A 13,181-nucleotide genomic window follows, 5' to 3' on the forward strand; every position below is an offset into this window, starting at 1 on the left:
GATGGGCGCCCTGCACGCGCGTGTGCAGGGCCGAACGCACACCTGCTGCGTCGTGCAGCTGGCGAACCGCGCTTCCCAACGCTCTTGAAACTTGAAACAGAGGCAGCTCGAGGCCAGCACTGCCCGTGGAGGGGCCCTGCCCAGGGCTGAGGGCCAGGGGAGCGGGCGGCGGCGTGGGCTTTGCCACGTCGGTCCCCCAGATCAACCTTCTCAGAGAGAGCCCTCCACTGTGACTTAAAAGGAAGGGAATCAGCCTCTTTTTACACAGTGAAGGCTTTGAAGAAAATCACATCCTTGGGAACATGGCTTAATTCATTATTCGGTCCCACTGTTGGACCATGCCAGCTCCCCAGGTCGGAGGGAGCGGCGGGAGAGGCACGCTCCAGAAAGGAACGGAGCGTGACAGGTGGGCCGGGGTCCAGCACGGGCCGGCGGGGCTGCGGGAGGGTGAGGGGGCGGCGGGCAGGGAGGGGGCTGGGGGCGGCTTCCTTTGCGCACACGAGGCACGTGAGGTTCCGGCTAAGGCGTGCTCAGCCCGCTGGGGTCCCTGGTGCTCCGTCCTACCCATTTCTGAGGTGTGGCGCCCGTTTTTCCACAGTCCACTCTGCTGACCAATCGGCCTGAGCCACAACCAACCAGCCATTATGCAAACGCTGCAGCCGCTCGCTGCGCAGCCTGCCCGCCCTGCCCGGAAGACCTGAAGCTCCCTGTCGGGGAGAAACGGATTCTCTCCAGGACACACAGGAGAGCGGGGCCCCAAAAGGACAGCCCACAGAAGAAGTCAGGAGAGAGACTCGGAACGAGTGGGGGAGATTCCAGGCTAAGAGAAGCTTCTCAGAGGGCGAGGGGCGGGGCAACGGGCGGGCGCGGCCTGGGCGGCCCATGGCTGGCGGAGTCACAGACGCGCTGGAAACCAGAACCGCCCAGCTGGGGGAGCATGCTCTCGACGGCGCCTGACGGCGCCTGACCGCCAGGCCAGGATGATTTTTCCCAGAAACAGTCCAAGGGTGGGGAGTGCCACCAACAGGGCACCGAAGAAGAAACTGGCTGCGCCCCTACCCGCTCAGTGTCCAAGCCCTAGGGCCAGCTGACCATCACCAGTGGGGACGAGAGTCGCCGGAAGTGACCCGCGGCTGCAGATGGAAAACCTCGCCACGGCCCGATCCGCCTGCCGCCTGTTTTGGTGCGACCCACCAGCTGAGAACAGTATTTCCATTTTTAAATGGTTCAAAGGTTTAAAAAGCAATAATACTTTGTGACATATGGAAACGATACGAAGTTCCAATTTCGGTGTCCACAGCGGCTGTACTGGGGCGTGCCGCGCACTCTGCTCACGAGGGGCCACTGTTTGCTGCAGCTCCTGTGGGGCTGAGGGGTCTGAGGGACCGTGTGGCCTGCACGGTGAAAACGACCTCTGCCCTTGGCAGGCCAGGGGCCAGGCTGCTGCAGCACTCACCGGGCCCAGAGAGGGCCTGCCGCACGTCCCCTGGAACTGTCTGAGCGGCTCAGAGCCCTGAAGGCCTGGCCGCTCCCTAGAGAAGAAGCAAGATGGGGACCAACGCCTCCGGGCCACGAGGCAGAGCCAGGAGCAGGGCTCGCTGCCTGCTTCCTCCCGGCAAGAAGTCCGTCCCCTCCTCCATTCAGACCTGTCACCCACGTCCCCACAGCCCCATGCTGAAGCCATGAGGGCGATCACTTCAGCCTCTCCCCCTCCTGCCGGACACCAGGCACGCAGCTGGACAGCTACCACACTGTCGCGGAAGGCAGGGGCAGGAGGGGGCTCCCTGAGATGGAATGGGGGTGGCAAAGGATGTCCCTGGGAGAACATGTCTCTGTTACCTCCACGACTGCAGATCTCAACATCACGGTATCGGAAATGCCCAAACAAGCAACCGCAGACAGGAGAGCGCAGGCCACGGTGACAGAGGGCCCTGGCACAGGGCCTGCCACCGACAGAGCCATGGAGGGCTCGGCGCCCGACTCGGAGAAACAGGGCTCTCACACCCAGGGTCGCAGGCGGAGGGAGGGGCACAGCGTGTGCTGCCCCTGAGAGAACACCAGGTCGCCGGCGGGCCGAAGGGCCAGCCGCCCGGGGGCTGGTGACGAGGAGCAGGAGGGACACTGAGTCCGGCACAGGCACCGCCTGCTGCAAGGCCCACCGGCCGCGCATGTGACAGACACACGCTCCAGCTCAGAAGCAGCGAGAAACCAGAGGAGGGGAGAGGAAGAGAGGGAGGGAAAAAGGAAGGGGACAGCCCGCGGGCCCCTGCCGCAGGAGAGCGGGCGGGGCGGGCCACTCAAGGGCTCACCAGCAGAGCGGGCGTGGCGAAGCTCCTTGGCCACTCACCTGCGGAGGAGCTTGGCCTTGAGTGAGGCCCGGGAGGCGCTCCAGGAGCTGAGCTCAGGGCTGCTCAGGGCCGTGGGCCTGGTGTGGTCGAGCACCGTGAGGTCCTTGCCTTGCTTCCACAGCTCGTAGCGCTCTGGCTGCAGGATGCGCACGAAGACATCCATGGAGATCTTGACCATGTCCTTCCGGCACGTGCACTGCGGGAGGCAGGAGGGACCCCCTGAGGCTACAGAGCCTACCGCGAGGCAGGACACGGCGTCTTCCGTCCCAGAGGGAAGGTGAGGCTGGCTGAGCCCTGCAGTGTGGGCCTCCAGTCCACCCCAGTGGGGTCACCACCACCAGCCGGCGCACAGCGCTGCGGACTGCGAGCAGGCCCTGTCTGCGGGAGGCTGGAGGGTCAGGCGGCCCGCGGCCCGCGGCCCGCGTGGAGCCAGAGTTCAAACTCCTGTCAGACGCGGGCCCTCGAGCAGGTGCGAGTGCACGTGGGACGCTTTGTGACAGCTGGGGTTCCAAGGCTGGGCCGCAGGAAACGCTCTCGGTCCCCAAAGACTAGGAGTAAACAAGGGAACCCAGGTGACTGCGAGAAGGTCCATCACACAGCCGGGCTCGGAGTCTGCCTCGCGTGGTTGGGGGAGAGGAGACAACGGTCCGCTGGGGGAGGGGGAGGGGCTGGGCGCCGTGCCGGGCGGCCCGGAGCAGCCGCTGCCCTGGGCCACCTGCACTGCAGCCCCGGCAGCTGGGGCTCGGAAGCTCCCTGCCAGGAGACACCGGTCCCGGAACCGCGGCTCAGCCCCACTCCCACGTCGGACGCGCGCCTCTCCCTCCCCTCACGTCCCCGTCACTGCCACTCTCCCGGTGGGAGAGCAGGAAACGGAACAGACTTAACTGAGAGTGGCAACTGCGCACCTTCCCTGACAGGCCCTTCCAAACTCCCCTCCGTCTGCTCTGGAAACGGCGATGCCGTCACCACCCGAACCCCAGGCAGCTGGGGTGGGGGGTGCGGGAAGAGCGGAGCGGAGCGCCCTGGGAGTTCCCGCGACTGCGCTGCCCCCCCCCCGCCCCCACTCCCGGCCTGCAGGGCAGGGACCGCAAGGACACGACCACGAGCAGGAGGGAACATCTACAGCCGGGAGAGGCCTGGCGAGCTCAGCCCACTCAGTGATAGCCGCGCCGCACAGAGCGGCCGGCGGGGCGGGAGCAGGCGGGGCCGCGGTGCGGACTCCCGGCCAGGCCCCGGCCGCCCCGGCGTCGCCACCACAGCAGCCTAGGGGACCTGTACCGAGCGGCTCGTCCACCGCTTTTCTGTAAGTAACCAGGAAACACAGCTGTGTCCGCCTGTGGAGGAGGACAGGGGGCCAGGCGGACACGTGCCCAGAGCCGACCGCCCCGCGGCCTGGGGCCCAGCCCTTGTCTCCTCACACAGCCAGGACCAAGCCACCGGGGACGGCCGCCCTCGCGCTTCCGTGCGGGCTCTGCCTGGGATGGGGTCTGCCATGGACCGGGGGGATGGAGATCTGGGGAAGCATGGGCACCCTGTGGGCCCCGGGTGTAGAGAATGGCAGCCGCCTGGATTCGGGACACGGGAGTCACCTCCGTGGGCTGGGCAGTGAGCGCAGGGGCGTGGGCGCTGCAGACCCATCACCCTGTTCCAGCTGGACGGTGTGGCAGCGAAAGCTGCTAAGGCAACTTAAGGGCAACTTTCCGGGCTGAACGCGCCAGACACTGACACCCACCCCCCCCCCGCCGGGCCGTCTGGTTTGCAGCCACGCGCACAGTGGGAGTCGTGTGCCGCGACTTCGTTTCGGCCGGGCCCGGGGGCAGGCAGAGTGCCTCTTCCCTGCAGAGGCCATCCTGGAACGGCGCTTGGAGCGGGCGGGAGGCCAGAGGCTGGTGGCAGAGGCCGCGAGGCAGCCTCAGAGCTGTGCCGAGGCGGAACAGAGGCTAAGGGCGAGGAGCATTATTTGTTTTCATTAACGAGGCCACAGATCGCCCTCCTCGTCCAGCCCATCCAGCTCCCAAACCTTCTGGGACAGGCATTTCTGTAAGCAGCTGCTGCAGGGACTAAGCTGGCAGGCTCTGCTGCTCTTGCACCATCGGCACTGAGATGGAGATGGAAATGGAGATGACAGAGATGACTGACGGAGATGATGGAGATGAAGATGATGGAGATGACAGAGAGGATCGAGATGACGGAGATGGAGATGATAAAGATGATGGAGATGATGGAGATGACAGAGAAGATGGAGATGACGGAGATGGAGATGATGGAGATGACAGAGAGGATGGAGATGACGGAGATGGAGATGATGGAGATGACAGAGAGGATGGAGATGATAGAGATGATGGAGATAGAGATGATGGAGATGACAGAGAGGATGGAGATGACAGAGATGATGGAGTATGCCCTCCGAGGGGGTTGGCTTCTGATGCAGTAAGCGAGCACGATTGTGGGAGGAGGTCTAAGCGGCCCCCCCGCAGGCCTGGGCATGCCCCAGGGCCCTCCGTGCCATGCAGAAGCACAGGGTGCTCCGCCACCAGAACCCAGAGCGGCGAAGGCTCCCGCTGAGACACCAGGGAATAAGGAGCAGAGCTGCACCAGTGCCGTTAGTGCCCAGTGGGGCATCTGGGGACAGATTAAAGAGTAACAGGCAAGAGGCAGGGACGTGCGGGGTGGGCCGGGGGGGGTGCCAAGGACGAGGCCTGGGTCCCACCGCCAGCACCCACAGATGGTCTGTTCCAAGACAAGCTGCATTGGCAGTGGGTCCCAGCCCCCGCTGGCCAGCCAGCCTGCCTGCCTGGGGGCCGGGCTGCCATCCACTGGGTGGGCCTGTCCACTGAGGGCTCAGGCCCCCCCACCCCAAGTCCCGGGCCTGGAGCGTGGGGCCCCTCCCATTCACTGGCGATGCCAGCCTGCTAGCAGAGTGAGGAGGCACGGTTTGGGGTGGGGCTTGGGCACACCTCTCGGCACCCCCGACACTCGACACTCGCGAGCAGAAACTGGGCACTTGGCGCCGAGAGGGGCCTGACAGCCCGTGCAGTGGTCCCCAAGGCTGCCTGCGCCTGCTTAGTCAGTGGACCGCATCCAATGGCACTCCGTGGGTGCTGACCAAGTGACGGCAGACAGATGCCACCGCTCCGCCCCCCGCAAATGCCCTCAGAGGTGGGCCGCCATCGCCCCCTGCGGCCCTCAGCAAGGCCAGGCTGCTGGAGACGGCCGACACCAGCTACCCGCCGGACGCCCCCGGAGCCAGAAACGCAGCCCCGACAAGCAAGCCCTGGCCAGAATGTGGAGCACGGCCCCCTCCGTACTCGAGACGCGCGCGCCCGTCACCTCCCCTCCCAGGGACCGCACCCAAGGAAGTGGGCCGCCCAGACAACGTGTCCTCCGCGTCTCTGCCGAGAGAAACACACGTGCGGGGCCACGCACCCCACAACCACACACGGATTACATAAGTAACGCTCTGCCCAGCCACACCGCCTGAAGTAACAGGAACGTTCCTGGGACGGATCTGTTACCTGAAGAAACATGCACAGTCGAGAACACAGCAGCGGCCCAGCTAGAATCTTTAGAAAAAGCCAAGGACGTCCATCAAACGTCAAACGTGGTCCTCTCAGTCGGGGAATCAAAGAATTTTTGTGCCACTTATTTTCCTGAATCTCCTTATTGAACAGGTATGATTTAAGTTGGGTTGGGCGAATGATGCAATGTGGACCAACTCTGGCTTGCCACCTGTTTTTATAAATAAAGTTTTATTGGCACACTACAGGATGGTACCGGGACTTGGCCTGGCCTCTGCCGCGCCCTCTCTAGGCTTGAGAGTGAAATGAACATAACCTCTCCGTAGGAACGACTATGAATGCCCAACACAACCCAGACGATTTACTGTTTGACGTTTCCAGGTGTGCAAAAGACGTCGCCATTGCCCACGGGCTGCTACCCATCGAGCGGGTCTCTATCAGCAGGTGGCAAGAGACAGGGCACCAGTCGCTCTGGGGCAGGAAGCCTCACAACCCCCAGCCAAGGGCCAGAGGGAGCTGGGCTGCAGGCAGCAGAAGGGGTGGGGGCCTCCCATCCGCTGGTCCTATCTCCCCCATTCCCTCCCAATGCCAGTCCCCTCCCCAAACCTTCCCCACTCCTCTCTGGCCTTGATCCTTGGCAGCACTGAGGCACCCCGGCCCTGATGGCTGGTCACCCCAGTGCAGGCGGAAGCGTCACAACAGGACAGTGATCAGAGGAACGCCACACACTCCCCGTCAGGAGCTTTCGGCGGTCCGTTCCGGGCTCCTCGGAACGTGCAGACAGCCTCGAAAATGACTGATGCTCCTTGTGTGAAGTAATGAGGCCGGGCTGCCTCAGGGCCCTGGGGTCTCATCTGCCACGTTTCCCCCCATTTACACAGCGCGGAGCTCTAATCAGAGGCCACCGCTTTTCAAAAGACTGAACAGACATTAGGGTTTGCTCATGTAAAACACCAAAGTGGGAGAGAGGAGATGCTGTAATCGGCCTAAAGAGAAAACTATTAAACGTGGTTCAATAAAATCATCAACCGAGACAGCATCCGACCCCAGGGATGCCCTCGCTCTCTGGTCCGAGCAGCAGCCCGACTTCAGCCCTAAACTGGGAGCCAGGCAGGATGGGCGGGGCTACGCGGGGCCCGGAGGCCGCCAGCAGCCGCCAGCCGCCGCCAGCCGTGGACGAACGTGTGCGGAGCCTGCCCTGCTGTGCATGGGGACGGGCCTGGGACGGGTGCGCTCAGGAGCGGCAGACCCCACGCAGGGAGGGCCGGGCCAGGCACGGGCCTGCCTTCGACCTGACAACTCGCTGTCAGCTGCAAGGCCACACGTCCGAACCCGAAGGTCCCCTCAGCCCACCAAGCTGCAGACCCGGTGACCACTCGCTGCCCGAGACACTCCACTCGTACACCCTAGCTGACCTGAGAGGATGAGAGACGTCCTGTGCCCAGGCCTTCAACGTCACCACCAGCCTGCGTGGCTCTCAACCAGAACTCGCTGACGCGACCGAGGGACGCAATGGTTATTCTACTTCCCTTTAATTAACTCGCTGTTGGGGGGCCCCTGCTCCAAGTGCCCCGTCCCACAGGCCCACACGGTCCCCTCTCTCCGCCCCACCTTCGCACATCCGAGAAGTCCTGCCTCCTGCTGCTCCTGCCCCCAGGGACTTGGCGCTCTGTCCTCGTCCGAAACGCTGTTCCTCTGTGGCCCCCGGGGTTCCGGGGCCGAAGAGCACCCCCAAATCCATGCCTACCAAGGGCCTTAGAACATGACCTGGTTTTGAAGTAGGGCCCTGCAGATGTAAGTGGTTAAGGTGAGGTCCCGCTGGGTTAGGGCAGGGCCTAAAATCCAGTGACTGGTGTCCCGATAAGCGAGAAGCAGGGACAGGCACGTGACAGCAGAGGCAGAGGTTAGAGCTGTGTCCACATGCCAAGGGGCACACCTGGCCCTGCCGGCATCCAGGCTTCCGCCCTCTAGATGAGGAGGGGACAAACTGCTGTTGCCGGGCCCGCAGTTCACAGCACTCTGGGACGGTGGCCTCAGGACACAAAAGCACCAGGTCTTGCTGCAGCACCAACTGGAACCTGCCCTGCGCCCGCCGGTCCGGCCGTCGCTGGGCAGCCCAGCCCCGCTGCCCTCTGTGGTTTCTCTGGGGCCGGAATCTCGCCAGCATCCTCGTCCCTGATCTGCCTCCTCTTCACCTCACAGGTCTCATTCCGGGTCTGACTTGCATGATGGCTACTAACTGCTCAGCCAGTGCTGGACGAGGTGGGTGACACACACACGCCTCGAGGAGCACCAGCGTGTGAATGGGGGTGTGTGCCCAGCACTTCAGCCCACAAAGCGTTAACCACCCGCAGAGCGGGGCAGAAACCGGCTGAGGGGGCGGCTTCCGCTCAGAGGGCACAGCCACCAGCCGCTGAGGCAATTACCAGTGCTAAGCAACTAGCGGGTCGTTAGGAAAGCCGCAGGAGGCGAGAGCCTCGTAAACAAAACAATCAGGAGGGCTCCCTCCCTGGTCCTTGGCCCCAGGGACTACCTCGCACAGACAGAGACTTGGGCGAGGGCTTGAGGAGCTCACAGGACCAATCCCTTCCTCCCCCCTTCCTCTATGTCCCCCCACCCCTGCTGAGTGAGCCGCCCTCCCCTTCCCCCGCTTCTCCTCTCGTCGCTGCCGCGGCGAGGGGGTCGCCCTGTCCGACCTCCTGACAAACCTCCACCGTGGCCAGGAAGCATGCCCGGCTGCCAGCAGGACCGAGAGGGCCCACGGAAGGCGCTGGAAGCAGGGGGGGGACGCGGAGGAGCTGGCCACTCTGGTGCCGCTCTGGTGCTCCGCCCCAGGGGGTCCCGCGGGGGGGGGGGGTCTGGGCGCAGCTGTGGTTGCCAGGATCTGCGGGGCGGAGGGTGCTCTTGGCATCGAGCGAGTGGGCCGAAGGACGCTGCTCAACACCCCACGGGGCCCAGGACGGCCCCACAGAGAGTGACCTGGCCCCGATGTCAGCAGTGGTGGGAGAGAGGCCTGGTCTGCAGACCTGAGTCTCGGGATCCCAGTTCTACCAGAGAAAGCAGCCACAGTGACGAGGGGTGGCAGGCCACCCACACGAGCAGCTCGCACACCGGGACCCACCATTCTCCCAGCGCCAAGTGGCTGCACACCGGCCAGCAGCCTGGCAGCCAGCACCCCACAGGGAGACAGAAAGTAGCACCCAGGAGGGGCGGGCAGCGCCGCCTGTGCCGGGAAGCCCCGCCCGACAGAGACCTGGGTGCAGGGACACGTGTGGGGTTCTCAAACCCTTCTTCTGAGGGAGCGGGGAGCCTGAGCACGGCTGCCTGTGCCCCGAGACAGCCCCGGGCATGGGGACGGGAGCGGAAGGAGGAGAGGAGACTGGAGCCGACAGGAGGGCAGGACGTCCGTCTGTCGCGCGCCCTGGGGGAGCTGCGAAGGCCCCGGGAGCACAGCACGCGGAGCCGAGCGGAGGCCTGTCTCGGCGGCAGCATGCGGCCTCCAGCGGCCAGACGGGAGGACGCTGGTCAGGACGCACGCCGCCGCGTGGGGGGATGAGCAGCCGCCGAGCCGCAGCGAGACGGAGGCCCGAGGCGCGCACCGCGAGGAGGGCGCGGTAACTTCCTTGTGATTCTGGCCGAAGCTCTTGCCGAGACGGATCCGAGGCCTGCCACGCTGGAGGAGGGAGCAGATGGGAAGCAGGAGCCTCCGGCCAGTTTGGGGCCTGGGCCTGGTGCGCTCCCTCCCCTCCCCAGCCCTCCCAGCCACGGCAACTGAAAATGGAGGGCGGGGACCACAGGCCCCCACCTCCAGCCCCCGCAGGGCAGGGCCAGGGCGGCAGGCCTCAGAGCCCCCAGAAACAGAGAGAAGGCACTTCACAGGGGAGCTATCGAGCACGCAAGCCCTGCCCACGCCACGCAGAAGGGGGTGGGGGGTTCTGGAGTCTGCAGACCCGGCCTCACTTGTGCTCTGGCGGAGGGCACCGAAGCAGATGGACGGCACCCCTGGGCGCCGAGGCTGAGGGCGACCAGGAAGAACAGCGCAGAAGGGTTTGGGAGGGGTGGGGGTGGCGGTGGCGAGAAATGGCTGAGAAACATGCCTTGGACCCCTCCCTCAGAGCCGGGGCCCTGGCCTGGGGCAACGCTGTCTCCGGGACGCTCGATGTCTGGGGACGCCTGTGGTTTTCACAGTGGGGTGCTCCTGGCATGGAGGGGGCGGGACCGGCGACACCGCTCAGGCCCCCACGGTGCCCGGGGTGGCCCACAGAGAACGACCGGACCGCAAGGTCACAGTGGGAAGGGCGACCCCGCCTGAGGCCCGTCCTTCCAGGTCTGACCCCGCCTGCTCTAGACGTCCCAGAACCAGCGCTTATTCCCCAGCCAAAAGAGCAGGGCGGGGCGAGCTGCTCCGAGGCCGGCCTCAGGGCGGTGCCCGCAGTCCCTGCTCTGGCCCTCCCTGAGCCACTGTGCGGTCACGGTCACGCTGCCCTGCGCTTCGGAGGGAGCGGCTTAAAGCTGCCACCGGGGACAGAGTGACAGGAAGCTGCGGGGGAAGGAGCAAGGGGAAAGCACACCTCACTGCGGACCCCGCGCGCCTGGCTGCCCGGCCCACGCCCGGGAAGGCCAGCGAGGCGCGCAGGCGCTGCGCAGGCCGTGGACGCGGGCGGGTCGGAGAAGCAGGAGGAGAAGTGACGGGGCTTTGGCCCGGGCCAGCCTCCTCCGCTCACCTCCCCGCCGCTCCGGGTTAACACGGAGCAGCAGCACCGCCCGACAGAAGGCACAGAGCTTTCCGGTCGGCTCGCGCTTCACCAGTGAGTAAACGGCCGTGCCCACGCTGGGCTTGCAGGAGAGGCCCCGCCAGGGATGTGGGGGCCACATTCGACAGGCTCTCCCCTGCCCACACTCAGCAGAAGCCCTCCCTGCCCCAGCCCCTGGGGAGCCCCGGCTCTCAGCAGGTGGTACCCAGACTGCTGCCGGAAAACCGGTTAAGTGCGGCGGGCTAAACCGGTTTTAAATCGCTCTTGCTCTGTTTAATCTGAGCCGACTCCTGTGCCGGGAGGGATGCCAGCATGCCCTCCCCACGTGCAGAGGAGAAGCCTGGTCAGGCTTCGCCCAGTGCCAGCCACGGCGGGGGCCGCCGGGGCCACACGGCGCTAATCCAGAGTGGCGTGTGGCCGTGCAGGACTAACTCTGAGGCCAGACCTGAAAAGGCTGGTGCCTGAGCATCGTTCCCCAGTGAGACCAGGGCGACCCCTGGCTCTCCCCGCCCGCAATCCCAGGGCGAAGCCCGCCCTCTGAGCGTGTGTCCCAGGGAAGTCTGTTCTCTGCGACAGAGCAGCAGCCCCCAGAGGTGGCTCCAGACACCTGCCAGGAGGAAGCCACCAGTCTGGGAGACACTGGTGGGTGTGGAGGGTGTGTCTCGGACCCCGCACAGGCGCAGGCTTCCAAGTGGCGTGAGGGAGACAGGAAGGTCGAGGGCGTTCAGAGCCTGGCCTTCTCACTGCAGTGACCTTGGCGAAGTGTCTTTACCTCCCTCTGGTCCTCACAAGGTCACAAGGCCCAGAGTCAAGGTGATGCATGAGAGGCGGGGACAGGGAGATGCAGAGGGGGACAGAGCGCGCGGCGAGGAGAAAGAGGGACGGAGGGGAGCAGCGGCCCCCAGGATCGCGGCTGTGAGCAAAGGGGCCTCATGGCAGAGGCGGCAGTGAGCGCAGGCGCACGTGGTGACGCGTGTGGCTGATTCGGGGGCACGGCCGTCGCCCACTCTGACCTCGGGCTCTGCGGAGGCCTTGGTCACTGCTGGCCAGCAGCTGCCGGCCCCGGAACGCGTCCACTTCACTCTGGGGCGCAGCAGGTGCCCCCCGGGCTGGACTTGCACGTGCTGTTCTATGTCGGCTCTCTCCAGGCCGGGCCCCGCCTGCAGGCCCCTGACCCAGTGCCTCCTGGCGGGGCGAGGGCTGGCCTTGCTACTGGGGCCTCATGGTGGTGGCTTATTTGGTTTTTCATGCCCGTTTTAAAAACAAACCGACGAGCCACCACTGATGACCACAGGGGGAGCCTGAGGGTTTACGGGGCAAGCGCCTTTCATCACTCCTCCCAGGCCCAGCGCGGCGGCACTTGGTTTTTTAAAAACTTGTAGAAAAAGCCAAAAGCGTACTAAGTAGTGTATGTTCTCAAGACGCACCAAATCCTACCGCAGAGAGCTAACACCTAACGCCGTCTAGGTAACCACCCCCCAAACATGTGAAATTGCATGTCATGGTCCGAAACCTACTTATTCCTTCGAGGTGCCGTCCCCACCTATCCACGCCAGGGACACAGCAAACCCATTTCCGTGGCTGAAGGTGCCACTGGGTCAGTCCACCTGATCGGACACACATTTCCCGCCTCTGTAATGACGGTGTGACAACCGCCCCGCACACGAGGCCACCACGCGCTGCCGAGAGGAAGAGCAGCCGTACGGTACCAGCGGCGACACGGACGGCCGACGCCTCCCTGTCCCAGACACCGCTCCCAGACACCTGGGTAACAGGACGACCCCACGGGTGTTCGCACTGCGGCCACGTGACGGGCACAGGTGGCTGTGCACTACGGGGGTCCCGAAGCACGGCGTCTGCCCCCAGAGCCGCCCCCACCCGCCCGCACCCCGCTGCTGGAGCGGCTTCGCCATTTTTCGTCCTGGGTTACCTCTCTCAATATGATAAGCGCTGTTCGGGGAGGCAGAACTCCTTTTAAAGCTTTATCTCAACAGAGTAAGAACTATTCTGGGTGGCAGGATTTTTTTAAACAGCTTTTCTGAGAGACGGTCCCCACGCCCTAGAGTCTACCTAACTAAAGCGCCCGCCCTTCAGGGATTTTCTCTACACTGAGTGTTGCGTGATCATCAACAGTATCCAATTCCAGAACATCCTCGTCACCCCAAAAAGAAGCCGCGTCCCCCGTGGCAGTCACCGCCGCCCCCGCTGCCAGCCCCCGGCAACCACGCGCGCTCTCCGTGGCGGTGGCCTCGCGCCCGCGCGGCACCTCACGCTGAGCATCGTGCACTCAGGTCCGTCCGCGCCCCCGGCCTTTACTGCTGAGCAGGTGGTGGCCACGAAAGGCTCTGCCTTCCCTTCCTCCCGCCTGCCTCCTCCTCCAATTCTTCAGTTCGTGTCCTCCCCGGCTGATGGAGGAAGCTGGCAGGAAGCTCCCCGTCCCCTCCGGGAGGCTGCAAAAATCGCCCTGTGAACCCCGCCTCCTCCTCTGGGGTCTCAGGCCTGGCTGTGGCCTCTGCTTCCCCAGCCCGTGGTTCCAAGTCACTCCCAGGAGCCCCTGCTGT

The 13,181-nt window shown here is 64.8% G+C and overlaps 1 protein-coding gene across 6 annotated transcripts in view; it reads right to left on the reverse strand.

Annotated features, from left to right (window-relative positions):
- The window catches only part of KDM4B (lysine demethylase 4B), a 104,057-nt gene that overhangs the window by 23,959 nt on the left and 66,917 nt on the right, over positions 1–13,181 (reverse strand). For all 6 annotated transcript variants that reach the window (XM_036234070.1, XM_036234065.1, XM_036234068.1 and 3 more), the window contains exon 10: positions 2,348–2,544. In XM_036234070.1, coding sequence (XP_036089963.1) covers positions 2,348–2,544 — 197 coding nt within the window. The remainder of the gene's footprint in view (positions 1–2,347; positions 2,545–13,181) is intronic.

This window comes from Rousettus aegyptiacus, unplaced genomic scaffold (assembly GCF_014176215.1).
Source record: "Rousettus aegyptiacus isolate mRouAeg1 unplaced genomic scaffold, mRouAeg1.p scaffold_m13_p_16, whole genome shotgun sequence".
In the NCBI taxonomy this organism is placed as follows: domain Eukaryota; kingdom Metazoa; phylum Chordata; class Mammalia; order Chiroptera; family Pteropodidae; genus Rousettus; species Rousettus aegyptiacus.